This window comes from Aethina tumida, chromosome 2, assembly GCF_024364675.1.
Source record: "Aethina tumida isolate Nest 87 chromosome 2, icAetTumi1.1, whole genome shotgun sequence".
In the NCBI taxonomy this organism is placed as follows: Eukaryota; Metazoa; Arthropoda; class Insecta; order Coleoptera; family Nitidulidae; genus Aethina; species Aethina tumida.
The window spans coordinates 34,205,082-34,225,384 of record NC_065436.1 but is presented as its reverse complement, the minus strand read 5'-3'; the positions used below and the strand labels follow the sequence as shown (position 1 = coordinate 34,225,384).

The 20,303-nt window shown below is 24.7% G+C and overlaps 1 protein-coding gene across 1 annotated transcript in view; it reads right to left on the bottom strand.

Moving 5' to 3' along the window:
• LOC109602453 (uncharacterized) overlaps positions 1-13,041 on the bottom strand; it is a 32,919-nt gene extending 19,878 nt beyond the window's left edge. The window contains exon 1 of the mRNA XM_020018815.2: positions 12,825-13,041. Coding sequence (XP_019874374.1) covers positions 12,825-12,833 — 9 coding nt within the window. The 5' untranslated portion in view covers positions 12,834-13,041. The remainder of the gene's footprint in view (positions 1-12,824) is intronic.
• Positions 13,042-20,303: the final 7,262 nt, after the last annotated feature.

Below are 20,303 nucleotides of genomic sequence, written 5' to 3'. Positions count from 1 at the left end.
AAAAAGAACTACAGGTTTTTCAAACCTCGTTATAAATTTATGAAGTGTTATAATGCATATTAAATAAAACGACATTTATGAACTATAAATTCTCCATTTTGTTGTATAAAATTATATATACACAATATTAAAAATAAAAAAGGATGCAGACGGACTGATAGGATAAGAAATTAATTAATTGGGTAAATTAATAAAAAACTGATTCGAATACTGTTTTTTTTGACATTTGAATTATTAACTGCAAAGTTTTAAGAACGGTATAAACCAATAAACGAATAAATAACATCCTCAGTTTCCTGATATTTTTTACCTTTATGATAAATATTAATTAAACGTGACATTTATGAAAGGTATAATGAACAAGATGGTCGTTAAAAAATAAAAGATTCGTCAAGCTTTTTAATCCTAGTTATCGAGTTGTGAAGTGTTAAAAATACTTGCTTTGGATTAATCAACATAAAAAAAAACTATTCGATACGATAAAATTAATTTATGTATAATATTAAATGTTTAATGAGCATTGAAAACTTGATAATTATTAATACAAAGGTCACTACATATTTTTTATTCGAACAAAGAAATAATTAAAATGAATACATTAATTCTGAAATTACATTTTGATTTGTGTTTAATTAAAATGGTGTTGTTTATAAAAAGCTTGGACATTTTCAGTTGAATGTTTATTGAAAATTGAGAAACAATATAACATTTAATGACGAATCGTGCATCTAGTTAAAAGCTGTTGTGATTAAACTTTTTCATTGAATATTAAATATTCATGATGCCTGTCAATTTAATAGTTTTAACGGTGTAAGTATCAACCCGAACTAATATAGCTACCAGGTACAATAATAATTATGTGGTTTGTAATAATTGTTCGTCACAGTCTATAGAATCATTTTATTGGCATATAACCACAATAATAATAGACGAGAGTGAATGAGACTTTAAAACATACAACAAATTCTTCTTTTACAGTTAGTTTTGATGTCTTTCCTCTTCCACATCGCCGATTTAAAATGTTAATTAACACTCAATTTCGTCTAATGTTTTCGAAACGACTTTCAATAGCAATCATCGATATTTTTTGAACACACGCAAATATGTCTCTGTCAACAACATAAAAATAATTAAACCGGATTAACCAACAAAGAACTGAATATTTATAAAACGGCAACGGGTTAATTAAGTCATAAAAGTGGTACATTAAAACACAAATGAATTATTCAAGATCGTATTTCGAGTGGTGTATTTATTAAAGGATAATAACTGACGGAAAACAAAAGGTAATCCTGTGAATGATGGCAAAAACATAACTGGAAATAATCGATTTTATCTTTGGACATAAAGATGCAATCTCAAGTACAGGATGTCCGTCTGGTGAAATTTAATGAGGATTTTGTGTGCAAGGAATTCGGTTTACTAAAATTACATCGGATTATTGGCGGCATCGGTAAGAAAGATGATTATCGCACGATACACGAAACCAATCAAAATTGTTTACTTTAAAATGTTTAACAGCGAAACACAATGAACTAACTAATTAGTACCAACGATTTTTGAGTATAACAATTAAATTATGTACATCTTAATTTAAAAGTTTTATACGTTCTTCTGTTAATTAAGACATTATGTCAGGGGATCTTAATTAATGACCTAATATAAAAAATAACCATACATGGTCTAAAGAAATAGATAACGATCAAATTAGTGTAACAAACTTATGAATTAGCATAAAATATAATTATTTACAATTATATTTCTTATACCTTAACAAAATGATTTACGTTCTTTCACTCCGGTAATAATTAGGTGTGAAGTTCGAGCCTGCATAATTTATTTCGTTTTTATAATCACCAAATAGTTGTATAATGATTCGTGTAATTAAATACAAAAATTGATATATCATCAGATATAACTAACAATAACTATCTGGAATCTGGAAAAGAATTGGGCAATTAACTATAATTTGAAATGCGATGAGTGTGATAATTTATCTGGGGGGCGTAACGGTGAACGAAATTTTTACATTTCATCGCACTCCACCAGTTGATGTTTATTATAAAACGTGTAGGTACGTTTTCGCCACGATTCCCTCAAACGACCGGGGATTGAGCTCTTCAAATCTAACATTACAGTTATTAAACCAGCAGATATTCTACGCGGAAAAAGTGTCGTCGTCGGTCGTTTGGAAATTTCAAAGATTTAACACGGCGTTCGTGGCTCGGGGCGACGGCGCAGAACCACGGGTACGACCGCAACAACAGTGCCTCGTTCCTCGTTCCTCGTACCTCGTCGCTGATGAAGATGTCTCGCGTTGGCAGCTCAAGGTCGGTGCCGAGCTTCTGCTTATCCACCGAATAAAATAATAGGTTTCGGATAACTTTTATAACCGCGCCCGAACTAATGACTCCGCACGAACCCTTCTTCTGCTCGCTCGTACCTGCGAGCGGCTCACGAAACATCTGCTTTGTTTCGTGGTTTCGGTCGGTTCTTGTAATTCCGTTTTAAGTGGATTAGAATGAAGTGAGTATTGTAATGAAATTATCGGACATGAAAGGTACAAATTTAACTTTTATTCGTTTCGTGTGAAGATTCTTCGAATGCGGCAGATTGAAGGAACACACATAACATCTTAAAAGGAAATTAAAGAATTCATTTGTGAAACAAAAATGGTTATTTGAAGTGATAAACTGATAAATATAAATTTCAAATAAGAAACTTGATTTTTTAAAGAAAATTAAATAAATTATTTGTAAAACAAATTTAAAACTAATTTAATTTTTGTGAATCAGTTAAAAGCACTTCAAAGTTTAATAAAGAAACCTATGAGATGGGGACTGAAAATACATATTATAATTTGGAGAAATTTGAATATTTGGAGAGTTATGATAAGATAAATTGAAGAAATATTAATCCCACATACAAACTTGCCACCCTAAAAAATTAAAGAATTAATTTACAAAATAAGTTAAAACTAGCCTAGTTTTTGTAAATCATTCAATTTTGAAATTTGAATATTTGAAAAGTGGTCTGATAAGATAAATTGAAGAAATATAAATCTCAAATAACAAACTTAATGTCTTAAAATAAAATTAAAGAAATAATTAATCCTAAAAAATATTAGATAGATAGATTGAAGAAATATAAATCCCAAATAATAAACTTAATATCCTAAAAGAACATTAAAGAATTAATTAATCCTAAAGAAATATTAATGAATTAATTTACAAAACAAGTTGAAACTAGCTTAATTTTTGAAAAATCAGTCAAGAACACTTCAAAGTTCAATCAACAAACTTAAGAGATGAAGACCAAAAATATATATTCTTGTTTGGAAATTTGAATATTTGAAAAGTGCTCTAATAAGACAAAACAAATATTAATGAATTAATTTACAAAACAAATTGAAACTAGCCTAATTTTTAAAAAATCAGTTAGGCACCTTCAAAGTACAATCAACAAACTTAAGAGATGAAGACCAAATATATATATTATTGTTTGGTGAAAATTAAATATTTGAAAAGTGTTCTGATAAGACAGCTTGAAAAAATATAAATCTCAAATAACAAACTTATTTTATTATTATTTTATTTTTTATTATTTAATGAATTAATTTACAAATTTACAAAACAAGTTGAAACTAGCCTAATTTATAAAAAATCATTCAGGCACAAACAATAATATATATATATATATATATATAGCTTACGTCATCATCTTCACCGATGGACCGATGCGACGGGCTCACATCTATTTAGACTATTTTGTTTTGTAAACAAATCTGAAGGATTTGTTTATATTTGATAATCGGGGCAGTTTTTAAGAAAGGACCGGGCAGTCAAGCTTTAGATGTCGAGGGTTAAACTACGTTTGTTGTAATAAAGCGTATTATTGTGAATTTAGTGTTTTAATCAAACTAAAAAGACAGATTAACAGTCGCTAATCTATCATATATATATATTATTGTTTGGTGAAATTTGAATATTTGAAAAGTGGTCTGATAAGATAAAGTGAAGAAATATAAATCTCAAATAACAAACTTAATATCTTAAAAGAAAATTAAAGAATTAATTAATCCTAAAAAAATATTAATGAATTAATTTGCAAAACAAGTTGAAACTAGTCTAATTTTTGTAAATATGTCAAAAACACTTCAGTTCAATCAACAAACTTAAGAGATGAAAACAAAAAATATGTATTAAAGATTGAGAGAATTTGAGTATTTTAAGTTCCAAATTAAACAATTCATTTGTGAAACAAAAACAAAACTTGTCTAATTTTAGTAAACCAATCAAAACAGTCCCAAAGTCCAACAATATATTGAAGACAACTGAATGCAAAAGAAAATATTATTGAAAGGTGCATAGAAAATCAATCAAATAATCTTAGCAATCAAAATGTTTCGACAAACAAACAAAAGCCGAAACCCCGATTGTTTCAACTTACCATAAAATTTCGACCTGTTTTGACATGGCAGACAACAACAAAAAAAGCGTTTTAATACAAATGAAAACGGTGCACCAAAAGGAGAAACAAATGGATCGCGGGAGTGAAAAGAGTGAGGAGCAGGTCCCATTGTTGACTTTCATGGGGTTTTAAATATTGTATTATCGGACATAATAATCAGAAGGCAGAATGGAGTATGAAGGACGCCGCTCGGTTGCTGTGTGGGTGATTCTGGTCCATTGGGGACATATCTTACGTTGGATTATATCAGATTTTTATCGAACGGTGTACACAATGGCCGGAGGAAAGGTATCCCATAACTACGACTATTCAACTTACGACAATACATCGTGAATGTGCAGTATCTTTGGTAGAAAAACAGGAGATATCTATTGTCCGGTTAGATAAATATTACCCGGTTCTCATCGCCTTCGCCAAGCTACCAACCGTCATTATATCATTCTTTTTCGTTTTAATTTATTTATTTTCGCCATTTCATACCTCTTTTTCTCTAATGTTACTCCGTATTGTCCTAGCCCTCATGTGCATTTTTAGGAGACATGAAGACGTCCTAGATGAAAAGCATGTCATATCACAACCTGTGTTTATACTAATAGGTACCATTAAGTCTGTGTTACTTTCACCTAATAAATGAGTGAATAAAATGAGACGTCTCTTTTGTTTCAATACTTTAACAGTTGATAAATGTAGAATATAACAGTTACATACCATTCTTTATGTTGTTTAATCTATTAAACCGTTTAATATTTAGTCTTCAATCAAAATAATTTTAACTTTTAGTTAAATTAATTAATTTATATTAAATACATTCTACATTATTTGAATATTCTTTTAATGTTTTTCTTTTTTCTTATTTTATTTTTTAATTTCTTTAGATTAATTTTAATTTAAATTAATTTTCAAAAGCTTTCATATTTCATGGTTTATTTATTTTTAATAATTTTTATTAAAATATTATATATACAGTCGTACTTATGTGTAATTTTTATTTGATAACTCGAACTCGAAACACTTTTTAGACTTAGCATTATTATCTTATATATAATAGAAATAATTAAATATAAAATCTGTAAATTTAAATGATATTATATCTTCAAATTTTTTATTAAATTCCAAGGTTTCAAGATATAATTTTTATTATAATAAAAATTATGAAAAGTGAATATATATTTTATATTTCTTAGATTTTATGAGTTAATATTTTATATTCCATTTTATTGTTCCATTAAATTTTAACAATTCTTAAATTATTCATTTAATTTTAGTTATATTCCAAAACTTTTATAATTTTTTAATTTATCATATTTATTAATTTTTAAGAAACCAAAATGGTTTTATGTTTTTTGGAGAATTTCAAAAATGGAAACATTTAATTAAAAATAATTATGTGTAATAAGGTGAGACAAAAACTACTACTCTACTACTTTCGACGTTGAAAAATAGGCTCCTAGAAACCTTTATAAAATGCTCTCCAAAGATGAGCGCTTAATTTTAATACGAAGATCCTTCCTGAGTTTTGAATTTTTTCTTGAGTTCCATATGGTAAAATCCATGTCTCATCATTACTTGAACACACAGAAAAATTCTGTATTTTTTTTGAAGAAATTGAACTCTCTACAAAAAAGTATTTTCCAATTTTTTTATAACTCTTACCGTTTAAAAGATATTGCAGATCAAAGGAACTGAAGAAAGGAGGACCTTCTTATTAAAACTAAAGCTCATCTTTGGGGAGTATTTTTAAAGGTGCCTAGGAACCAGTATTTTAGTGTCAGAAGTTGATTTTTTTGTTCAACCCTAATAGTAGAGTTAAATTAAACAAGTTTAAGTATAAAAATTTAGTTTTTAAATATGTATTTTTAAATCTCACAACTTGAAAATTAAAAAAAAATGACTGCAATTAATTTTTACTGATACTGATATAAAAAACCTCAGTATAAAATTGAAGGCAGTTAAAAAATTAAAGGCAATTAAAAAAAATTATATCAACATTAAATCCACAAAAGAGAAACATGCTGGTTCGAAAAATTTTATTAAGTGCAATTAAATGAAAAATTCGTGGCGATCGTAACGAGCTCATGATATGTTTATTGTGGCTTATAAAATTTTTAATGAACTGGATAGGTTTATTAAACAGGAAAACCCTATTGTGTCCGCAATAAAAACAAAACCGTGATGGGGGTATTTATGAGGACCGCGTCGTATTATTTAAACGTAATAAAATCTAATTTTCCCCAACGAGCCTCGTAAACTTCATCTAGTTAACGGACAGAATGGGTTTGATTAGGCTTGAATTTACCCCCCGGCGCTGAAATATGACCGCCGCATCTCCATAACGTATCGACATTATTTATTGGATTGTGTCAGGTGGAAATGGACGTGTGATTTTTGTTTCGTGATTAGATGTATTAATTGAACGTGTGGTTTCGTTATCGGACATGTGCGAGCAACGAAATTGAGAGATTAATGCCGGTCGGAGGCAGCTGGATTTTTAAATTAAAACGAGATGGTTTATTAATTAGACCTAATCTTTTTGACGTTCATCATTTTTGTGATGTTTTAAGGCGGCATAAAAAGTTTTTGTTTTAATTATATGTGTTTTCGAAATGTACATTAGGCTTTATGTTTGTAATAAATAATGTTGTTGAATATGAATTTAGTCGGTGCAAAAACGATTGAACGAAAATTTGCAATTTACATTTGCAAAAGATACTGTCATTTTTATCATGTTTTAAGAAGATACAATGTATATGAATGAGATTTTATGTGCTTTCGAAATGTATATTAAGCTTTTAGATTGTAATAAATATTATTGTAAGTATGATTTTTGTAGTTACAAAAACAAAAGAGAAAATTTGTAATTTACATTTGCAAATGAGTGTTTAACTGCTTAGTTTTATAAAAAACGCCACCTTCAATTTTTAAAGTTAATTTGAAGTATCAACAGTGTACTCATGTCTTCTTACTTGATTGATTTGATTAAATTAACATACTGTAATATGCTGTTTTTTTAGGTGTATTTTTGTGAGTGAAATATAATTTAAAGCTTAACTGATAAAACAAAAAATTCAAAAATAAATAAATACATTAATAATTTTTATTTTGTTTTTTTTATATTTCTATATGCTAAATACATTATACAATGAGGTCAACCAATAATTCAGAAGTAAATCTGTAATACCTATTTTTTATAAGAATGTCAAATCTTTTAGTAATAAAAACTACTTTTATTAATTTGATCACATTAAATAAATCATTCACGATATCTCATTACAGGCTTTTTACAGCTTTACTATATGTGTATACATAAAAATGTAGTCAATGAAGTAAATAAAAACACAAAATTCCATAAACTCAAATATGATTTATCTAAGTGGAATAAAGTAATTTAACATTTGTGCTAAATTTTAAAATGAAGAAAAAATATACCATGAGATCATAAATAGTATTATAAGGGCAAGTAAAATTTTGGAAAGATAATATCTTGTTTTAATTAAAATGAATTTTTTAGTAATAGACAGTTATCGCACCATTCCATTAAAAATAGGTAGTTGATAATATTGAATATATCAATATTAAGGTAAAATTTAGTAAGATTGAAACATTTTGCAGTCTATATCTTGCTACATTCAGAAGATTTAAGAAGATTTTTTAGAGCATCCTTCTATATATAATTGTAGTAAACGAAGTAAAGACAAACATAAAATATGATAAACTCAAATATGATTTATCTAATTGAAATAAGAAACTTAGTTTTAACTTAACATTTTTTTTTAAATAACTATAAAATGAAAAATATAATAAGATCGTAAACAGTAAAAAGTATTTAAACCGCAACTAAAAATTTGGAAATGGACTAAAAATTTTTTCTGTTACATAATCACTTAATTGTAATACCAATTTTTTATTCAAATAATGATTTTTTAGTAATAAACACTACTTTTTGTAAATCACATTCAATGAATTGCTTACAACTTTGTAACAACTCATCCGATTTTAGCCGGCAAAAAGCATTGAATAGAAAATAAAAATATCTTTCAAATGAGCTAAGGGACTAAAAATTTTTTTTGTTATATAAATATCTAATTGTAATACCAATTTTTTTATATAAATAATGAATTTTTTAGTAATAAATACTATTTTTTATGAATTTTATCTCATTCAATGAATTGCTCTTAAGTTTGTAACAACTTTTTAAATGAGATATCACCATTCCACTAAAAAAAGGTACTGAACAATTTGAAATAAATCAACATTTTGGCAAAATTTAGTTAGATTTACAATATTTTAAATAATTTTTATTCGAAGTGGATATCTTGTTACATTCGGAAGATATAAGTAGAGGACATTTTACAGTTTCTCTGAATATAAAACTGTAGCAAAAGAAATAATCAAAATCAAATATGATTTATCTCAAAATATTGTAATTACGATTTTAATCAGGAAAATATGATCCATCAGAGAATAGAAGTACCTTTCAAAGGAGGTATTATAAGACCACCCTTTCATTAAAGACATAATTGATAGTGACCATATGGTACTGGACAATTTGGTACCTAACAACTTTAAATCGAAATTTAGTAGGATTGACAACATTATACACTTTCATTCAAAAGTTATCAGGGGTACTTTTTAAACTTTGTGTATAATCATACTATCATAAAACTATCGGCCCCATGAATAAGTCTCATCAGTTACATAACATCCCATCAGTTTGCAGCTGAAAGTGAGCAAATCTAGTTAAAGCGAAGTGGACGATCCATCCACCCACTTCTGAAATCCCACACTTAATTGGACGAACCGAGATGCTCATTGTTTGGATATGTTAATGGCATTTCGTTACATGCACAACTTTCTATCGCATTCAAATTGGATTTTTCTACGGGATATCAGTTAATAATATCGTAAACCAAGTCGTGGGCTTTTCCTCCGATAATTGTTAATCGAAAATAAAACGATAATTTCGCAGTTATGATGAATCCGATAAACTGGCCACGTCCGTGCGTCCGTATCACGAACGTAATGGCGAAAACCTCTTTATGTATCTTATGTATTAATGTAAAAAGAAGTGCGGCGTTTTGCGCTTTTTGCCGCGTACACGATAATAAATTAATGTACAGTTAATTCAGCGGTGTTTGTATAGGGTACGACCCGGCACATGCTTTGTATACCTGTAAATCTTCGAGTATGCAAAACGTTGTTTTTATGCAAATTTGAATATTTCCAATTTTTACGAAGCCGCGTTTTGGCATATCATATATTCTCGAAAATTAATATAAGGCGTTAAGCGAATTCCTTTTGTGTGTACAATGCAATTTTATACGCGATCATGAATTACGAATAATTTTTGCATTAATATTTATGAAGTGAGATGACTTTGAAATATTGCCTTTGTCTTTTATTTTCCCATTTCGGCAATAAACAATGTTATTAAAATATGATGAGTTCGAACAGGTTCAGTTTATTTTGTTTTATGGTCGTGCCATCCGTTTAAAATGGCGAACAGAAATAAATCTGAATATTTAAGGAAATAACTATTAACTATAAATTAAATTATACATACATAAATAAATATTTGTAAATTTATACATTGAACTTCTACATTTACGCAAATTCTTATAACTGGTAAAAATTAAATATTTATTTTCTTACAAATTTAAATATTACTAATTAATAATAAACTAAACATTAAATTTAGAGTCAAACTAAAATTGTATATATAAGAACTGAAAACATTTTTTTGATATATTAACATGAATTTCAATGAATTGCTCATGAATAGAAAATAGAAAAATCTCTCAAATGAGCTATCACAAGACTAATCATTTTATTAAAAAAGGGTCATTGGACAATATAGTACATATCAACATTATGGCAAAATTTAGATAACATTTTACGTGGTTTTTATTTGATATCAATATCTTGCTACATTCAGAAGATATAAGAGGAATACTTTATACAGCATCTTTATATATAAAATTGTACTAAATGAAGTAAATAAAACCACAAAACCATAAAAATTGATAAACCTAAATATGATTTATCTCAATGAATTTTATTATATTTTATATTTAATATAAATAACTTGTTTATAATATCTTTTATCTATTTTTATTTTAATAATTCAATTTTAAAATTATCAGTGGTAGATAAAACTTAAATATTTAATGCAAAGTTTAATATTTTATGACTAATTAGTCTTGAATTTGAATTAGAAGTGAAAAAAGTCATTGAATTATTACATTCGTCCCAATATTGTGAGCTTTCCAGAGTAGAATATTTACAATATAAATAATAATTTTTAGAAGCATTTAAACAAATTAGTGATCTATTTTTTATCATGAATTGAACTAATATTAACAAATATTAAACATTTGAATTTAAAAATCCTAAATTTGGTTACATTTTCTTTTTTTTTAATTTTACATAAATAAATAGATATTTTAAACCTCAGTGATGTATTTTAATAAAATACTAAAATCATAAACAATAGATGAAACTTAATTATAATATCAAATTTGGGTTTCACTTTTTATCTTCAATTGAAGTCTCCGCTTTTAAATTAAAATTTCTAAATCTATTTTATACAATTAAACAAATTACATCATCAGAAAAGTGAATACTGTTTAAATAATACATTTCTAAAGTTATGAAAAATATGTAAATCTTAAAGCTTAAATAAAAACTAATAAAATAATTCAATGGTGTCTCTAATTAGAATTAAATCTAATCATTTTTAACAATTATAATATAATTTGTAAACGATTAAAATTAATTTGTAACAAATTAAATAGAGGTTTCATTTTTTATCCATAATTGAAGTCACTGTTATTAAATTAAAATTTCTAAATTTAAACAATTTTTTTTTCATTTTATAGAAATAGATAAATTACAATACTTTAAATTTCATCCAATTTTTTTAACAATATATTTTTAAAATTATGAATAATAGATAAAACTTAAGTAAATATTCAATAAAGTGTTTTATTTTTTTATAAACTGTACTACTCATTAAATTATTGTATTAATTAAAGAATTCAAGTTTTTAAATAGCATATTTTTAATAAAAATAATCGAAATTTTAGTAACTAGAACATAATTAAATAAATGAGGGTTTCATTTCTGATCGTCTGTTGAAGTCTCCTCTAAAACTATATATTTTCTCAAATTACATAAAAAGACCACATATTTAAAATATGTTAAAATTCCACTAATTCTATTTAACTAAATGAATTTATAAAATCTAAAACGTCAAGATTTACAAACACAGATAAGAGAACTGACGAATTGAATATTGTTGTCAATGGCAAGTGAATAAAATTCATCGTCGACTTGATATATCAGATATTACGACAACAAACTCAATTTATAAGACTTGGATCTGTCTTTAATAGATACGTTTATCTGATATAATCTTTGCTTCCATCCAAACAAATGACACAGCCATAAATAATGCAACTGTTCAATCTATGACAATATGAACTGAAATATGTAGATATACAATATTATAATTTTTATCTACATACCTTTTTTTCATAGAGGAGTGCATTAATTTAAATAAATTAGGTGAACAAAAAATAAAAATTAAAATACGACCTCAATTGTTTTTAAATTTTAGTTTAATGTAAATAGCACGTTTCAAAATTACTATGTATATAAAATATTTATAATAAATAATAATTACGTGTAGTTTGTTGTAATATTGTGTAAATAATTTTGTACTTCAGAAGCTATAAAACAGAAATCTTATTAGAATCCATAAGATTGTCAATGAAATCTATTTAAGGTAATTTCATAAAATAAACCACACTTTTAGTAACATTTTGTTAAGATGTTTAATATTTTTAAAATTAAAAAAAGCAATTCCTGAAAAAATACTGAAATTCATTATTGATTTTTTTAAGAAAATTTTCAAACTACACAATTACAGATATTATTGATATAATTTGTATTATTTAATTAGAAATTGTAAATTAATTAGAAACATTAATTAATTTAACAATAGGACAATTTTAGTTGTTCTTATTAGATTCTTATGTTTGTATTCTTAAGTTTTTTATAAAAAAATTAAAGCAATTAATTTGTACTTAGTAAAAGAAAAGCGTTTAAATTAAAATAAATGTGTTCATAATTAAGTGTTACGTTTGTAGCATAAACAGTTCCGCCTGAGCTTAATCCGTAATCGTTTCCAATGTTCATTTATCGTTTTCACACGATAGTTTTGCCAGGTCGACCGCAAAAAAAACCTGGACACTGAGCGGACGAAATTAAGACGTCGCACCTCCCACGAGACCGATCAGAAATCGACGGGGCAAAAAGTCGTCGCGCGACCCCACAAAACACGACCAACCACCTACCTCATCCATTATCGCCTCGTACTGTTGCTCCGTACCGTCACTTATCCATATTCGCACTGATCGCACCGAATCACACCAGCACAATCGACGGCAGCAATCCTACAGTTAAATGTTTTTTTTCTATTCAGACTCCGGGACTTTGAGGCGCACTGCTGCCTCCGCGACGTACCGATCGGTTCTTGTGCGCGGCGCGGTACCTCCGCCGTGCGGTCGGTGCTACGGTCGTTTCGGTCGTCCTCCGAAACTGACGTCACTAACTGGTTGGCGCTCTCGAGGTGGCCCGATATCACGGGAGGCCGAAGGCAACGATGCGAGTGGAAGGACTGACTCTCCGCTATTCCGCTCCGCGACACAGTGGGATGGCTTCGGCCAAAAAGGATTGAGAAAAAGTATGAAAATTATGCATGGTCTTATAGATGAAACTTCCAAGTTAAAAAAATTAAATATCTGTAAAATTGAGAGAGGAACAATCGTTTAAAGTGATGCCTGAAAACGATGGGAACCAAGAATTTTGCATAATTTTGATCGACTTTAGAAAATACTGAAAACTATATCAATTTCCATGCAGAAAATAATTAAATTTAACCAAATGTAAAATGTAATGTAAAATTAATTAGAGACTTTGAGTAGCCATAAGTTTTACGTATTTATTTCAGTCAAGCTCAAATTATGATGGTCCTAAGAATCGCATATATGTTGTTGATCCATAACGAGATGCAACTAAAAGTTATTATGTAATTTAGCTTTATTAGATTATTTGAACCGTTATATTTTCTTAATAATCTACTCCGAATAACCAATATCAGAAATCATATTTTACTTTATTTTACTGTTTTAAAGGAAAAAGTAAAAAAATATGATCAATTTTCTTAATTAATTATTATTATTTTTAAATTATGTTATGAAGTAAAAATTTTAAAATTGTACAATTTTATTTAATTTAGATTAAATTAATATTAATTGTTTAAATATTTTTTCACATAAATTTCAGTATTTTGCAAATTTAGTGCTTAATTCAAATTTATTAATCAATTAAATTTAAATTCGTCATATTAATTCTAACAAAATTTATTTATTTCAAGTTTCAATAATTTTTAGTAACATTCCTCAAGTTAGGAAATAGTTTATTTTTTAAAAAAGTAATGTTAAAATAAAATATAAAATAATATTAAATTAGATGTAACCTTATTTTAATTAATAATTTCTTTATTTATTTGATTGGATTTTACTTTACTTTTTACAACAAATTTTATCAGATAACCTGAATAAAAAATGTAAATTTAAAATGCGAGAAATATAAAATAAATTAATTATAAAAATATTCTTTAGAATGATTTAAATTCGATTAATTTGTATATTTTTGTCAAATTATGTTTTTTAATTATTATAGTAAAATTTGTAATTATTAATTCTGTTAATTATTAAGATTCTATATTTTAAATTTAAATTAGAAGTTGATTTAAATACTGTTACACATTTAAAATTTGAATTTGTAAAATGAGATTTTAATTAATATAAATTGAATTAATTTTATACAAATCAGTGTTTAATTGAAATTTATAAAATTCAAACTCTTAAGTCATTCATAGTTTACTTAATTTATATTTAATGTATAGACAAAATTTTTGAAGTTCCAAAATAGTTTGTTTTTCTTATAGTGATGTTAATATTTTAAAAATTTATAATAAATTTTCTACTAATTTTAAATGATTTAAATTTATTTTATTTAAATAATTTGATATTATTATATTAATTTAATTGAATACAAATAGTTTACAAATTTTGTCAGATTTTAAACCAAGTAAAAATAATTTAAATAATAAAAAATGGTCACTAAAGCCTCAATCTTTACAATTCAAATAATGTTATATATTACATAAATTTTTATATTTAATTATTAAATTGTTATTAGTAATTTATTAATTCTGTTAAGATTAATTTTGATTTATATTATTTAATTATTAAATTTCATAATTATATTAATTATATTTAGATTAATTTACATTGAATTCATTTTATACAAATCAGTGGTTAATAGAAATTGATAAAATTCACAATTTTAAGTCATTCATAGTTTACTTAATTTATATTTATTAATTTATAGACAAAATTTTTCATAATTTAAAAAATTGGTAATACATTTTGTACTAATTTTAAATTAAATTTAAATTTCTTTTATTTAATTAAATTGATTTTTTTATTCTTAATTTAATTGAATACATTACAAATTTTATCAGATTTTAAACTAAATAAAAATAATTTAAATAATGTTATGTAGTACACAAATTTTTATATGTAATTATTAAATTAGTTTATTTAATTATTAGTAACCTATTAATGCTGTGTAGGTTTCAATTTGTTTCAAATTATTTAATTATTAAATTTCATAAATTATAAAATATTTTTTGATTTTATTTGTTTTATTAGATTTTATTAATAAGTTTCTCAAATAATAAATTATTTTATATTTTTCTAATAACGTTGTTAATCATATAAAACTTTAAAATAAACTTTGAAATAATATAAAATTAGAACTTATTCTAATCAATTAAATTAATATATTTTTAGTAATTTAACTAAAAATTACAATTTAATTAATGCTATGTTGTACACATAGATCTATATTTTTTTATTGTAAAATGAGTAATTTATTAATTGTGTCAAGGTTGATTTGTTTATTTGTTCCAAAATATTTAATTATCACATTATTTACAAACTATAAAATAATATAAAATAATTACTAATAATTTAAATAATGCTGTGTACTACAGACATTTCAATATTTTTTATTAAATTATAATAGTTTATTTACTTATTATTGTAAAATGAGTAATTCTGTCAAGGTTTTTATTTTATTTGTTTTAAAATATTTATGTATTAAGTTTCACAAGCTATAAAGTATTTTCTGTTTTTCCATTGCATGAGAAAATTAAATTTAATACAAATAAAAAAATAATAACATAGATTTTTAATTTTAATAAATCAATTAAATTAAAATAATTTAAATTTCATTCATTATTTAATTTGTTTCATATAAATATCTTTTGCAAATCATTGGTTGATACAAATTTATTGAATTCATAATTTTATATTGGTCAAAATTTATTTAATTTTTATTCACTAATTTGTTGACAGTTTCTCAAGTAATAAAATATTTTTTGTTTATATTTTAAAATAAAATTTTAAATAATACAAAATTAAACGTGTATTATTAATTAAATTATTAAATACTTTTTTATTAATTTAATTTTTTCAACTATTTTACAAAATTTATTAAATTCTGGAACAATAATTTAAATTTAATTTTATAATATAGAAATTTTAATTTAAAATTTAAACATAATAAAAATTATTTTAGAATATAAAAGTAATAAATATTATCTTTTAGCAACGTTCCATCCCATAGTGCGTGGGTCCTCCACTAGTGTTTACACGGATCGACGTATGCAGTTTCATTCGTTATCGACGTTTTATGATTTACAGGATGCGTCGTCGTCGTCGTCACCGTCAACGTTTCTTTGTTTTTCCGTGGTTTTATTTAATTACCCCGCAGATAATAAAAACGCGGTGCCAATCGATAATTGCGTTCGTTAAGTGCGACGGTCGTTGAGTTTCGCGATGCGCCGCGGTCCAATTAAATGTGTAACAAACGCATCTTGTTTAACCTACAGCGACGATCGAAAGAATCCGATCTGTTTGAATGTCGTCGAGTACCGTCGGGCAAATTGCTTTGGGGTTGCTTTTTATATTATTTCGTTTGGATACGCATCGGAAAATCGGTGGGTTTTTGCTTTAATTAAACGACGATTCGTTTTAGACTTATCTAAGAATGTGAATTAATATCGAATGGATTATCTATCGGCTGTTGACAAATTATTAGTTTTGAAATTTACATAATTAAGATTGCGGACAATAAATTCTTTAATGGAGTGATAAAAGCATGCTCGGTATATTGCGGAATAAATATTCCAATAACAGAGTAAATAAATATACACATTAAATATTTATAATATATTATTATTTCATTTGATTTGTTTCAAGTTAATGTTAGTTAACAGTATGTAGTTAATTATGTTGTAATTCCTTATATAGAGTTGTTTGGAATATTACTGCAATTGTAAGAATTATTTTTATATATTTTTTTATTATTTTTACAAACCATAAATCTGAATAATAAAACTTTTATTGGACTTAATAAAATACATGTTAAAAAACTATATTCGTTACTTTTAAATTGTTTAAATGTTAAATATTTGTAAAATTAATAAAAAAAAACTTGAAACAACATTTATATTACAAATTCAATTAAGTAAATTATATTAATTAAAAACTTATTTTAGATATTTTAAATTGAAAAATTAATTAATTAAATTTAAATTTCTAAGTTACAAATAGAAAAACAAAAAATATTTTATAATTAAAATTATTCAAATTGAATGCATTTTATGCAAATCAGTGATTAATTGAAATTGATTAAATTTATAAACTTACCTCATCCAAAATTTATTTAACATATGTTAAATAATTTATTGACAAAGTTTGTAATAAATTTTGTTCTAGTATTTATTATATTACATTTAAACATCCTTTGATTAATTAAATTGATATTTTTTATTAATTTAATTGTATACAACTAGTTTACAAATTATATTAGATTTTAAACTAAATAAAAATAATTTAAATGATGTTATGTAATACAGATATTTTTATATTTAATTATTAAATTAGTTTATTTAATTAATTTAATTAATTATTTTATTAATTCTATCAAGGTTAATTTTGTTTCAAATTATTTAATTATTAAATTTCCTAAAATAATTTTTAATATAACAGAAAAATAAATTTAATTAATACAAATTTAATTTAGAATCAATAATTTATTTATAAAGTTTTTCAAGTAATAAATTATTTTATATTTTTCTAATATTGTTTTTAATATAAAATTTTAAATGTTTGAAATAATTTAAAATTAGATTTAAATTTATTTTAATTAATTGAATTAATATGTTTTTATTAATTTAACTGGATTCTACTACAAATTTTGACAGATTCTAAAATAATTTATTTAATTATTATTGTAAAATGACTAATTTATTAACTCCGTCAAAGTAATTTTATTTGTTTTAAAATATTTAATTATTAAGTATCACAACCTATAAAAAACTATAAAATTAATAATAACTTAAATAATGCTATAATAGTACAGAAATTTCAATATTTTTTATTAAATTAGTTTATTTAATTATTATTTTAACATAAGTAATTCTGTCAAGGTTTTTATAAATAACATAAACATATTTTGTTACTTTTAAACTTTTTCAATGTTAAATATTTGTAGAATTAAAAAAAAACAACACTAAAATTTATATAATAAATTCAATTAATTAAATTATATTAATTAAAAACTATAAATTTTAAATCTAAAATTCTAATTAATAATAATATTATCTAATTAATTAAATTTAGATTTCTAAAATAAAAAAGGAAAATAAAAAATATTTTAATAATTTATTAAAATTTTTACGTTCTAATATATATATATATATATATATATATATATATATATATATATTAATAAATAATACATTTTAGTTGTGTCCAACAGAATTAACATTAACTAGACACAACAACAAATAAATATACATGTTAATAAAATAATACATCCTAATTAAAAATATCATCGTAATATTTGTTAGCATTCCTGCACATTTGGAAAACTGAACTTATCAGTAGAACATTGGTTCTATGTCTTGATATGGTGAGAGAAACGCTGCTTTATGAATTAAGTCTTTTATATTAAAATATACACAGTCAAAGTGTCTAGGTAACACCCAGAAACACTGAATTAAATTAAATTAAATTTAGCTTTTAAATTATAAAATAACATAAATAAATATAAAAGAACATATACATTTTTTAATGAAAAAAAAGTTAAAACAGTGCAATTTAGTATATCTTGTGTTATTGACACAATGTCTAGCAAACTATTTAGACTTTAATCTAATAAAAAAGTACGGGATGCTGTGAAAACAAAAATTTAGAGACGTTAAAAACATTATGGAGACCACAAGAGGTGTGATTAATTTTTGAAGGGATTGTAACATCATTTTACAATATATTTTTTATTTAATTAGTAAGAAATACTTGTTTTTGATAACAATATATTTATATATAGTAGATTCAAATATTCTCAAATATATCAAATATCATTTACATCTGATAATATGACACAGTTTAATTTAATTTAATTTAATCAATCAATTTAACCCCAACATAATTCAACCAACTCTAACCGAAACCAAACTAACCTAACTAATGTAAACTAACCTTACTTAACTTAATTAAAAGAAATTTAGCCTTATCTCTTGTATTACCATAATTAAATCTTATTCAGAATGTAAATTGCACTGGTACATTAACATTATTAATTAGACGGTCTATCATGAAACAATTTATATCCGGTAAAAGCACATAAATAATGCACAATATGAACGAATCCGATCCGATCAAAATGGAATGGAATTGAATTGAATGAACAACGCAAATATTCCGAATGCAAATCCGCTTGGACTTTGTCGGAAAGTCACGCAACTTCTTTCCTTAACTAATTAAATTGGAAAAAACCCCTTCAGTTCTAAAATATGCGTGGCATTTTCGTTTTGTTCAGGAGCCTTTTGTAACTGCATTCTCACATGGGATCTTTATATTCTTCCTATCCACTGTTAAAATTCTTCCCTTCTACTTGTTTTAGATTTATTTGGATTATGTTTAATATATCAAATTTAATTAGACTTTAAATGTATCTAGTTGGTAGTTAGTTATCACATGTTGCTGAATTGTAATAAAATATTTATTGTCGCATAAATCAAATGTTAATTTTCTCTCTGAAGCACTTTAATGTACTAATTATTAAGTGTAAATTCTTGACTGCAGATATTAGTAGTTAACTGTACCGTATTTCGGTACATCATAAAATTGAACACGGCTAATTATTGGTAAAAGACGTTCCATCTTGATAAATAACATAACGGTGTTGGGCTGTAATCGAATTAATTAATATGAATTTATTGTATTAATTAATCGAATTATAGCATATTGAATGTATCAAAATTTATACTTTGCACACACCATTTACTTACGAAGTTTTACCGTTCATTTTTTAATTGTCTGTGAACAATAATTATTGATGTGTTGGAAATGTAAAAGATATGAAATTTGTATAAAATTATACAGATGTGGACATTAGTAGCAACTTTTTAAGATGTTAAATATTTTAGCCATAACTATTTTATTAATGTAAACTCTTGTAATAATATACTATATTATAAAATTACTATATTCTTATTTTCTGTATTCTGTATTTTTCCCTTTACGTTAAAACTTTGTATAATATTTCGTTCGGAGATTGGGACGGGCAAGACAAAACCTCGTTGTTTTGGTATTATGAACAATAAGCAAAGGGTTGTTCATAAATCCCTA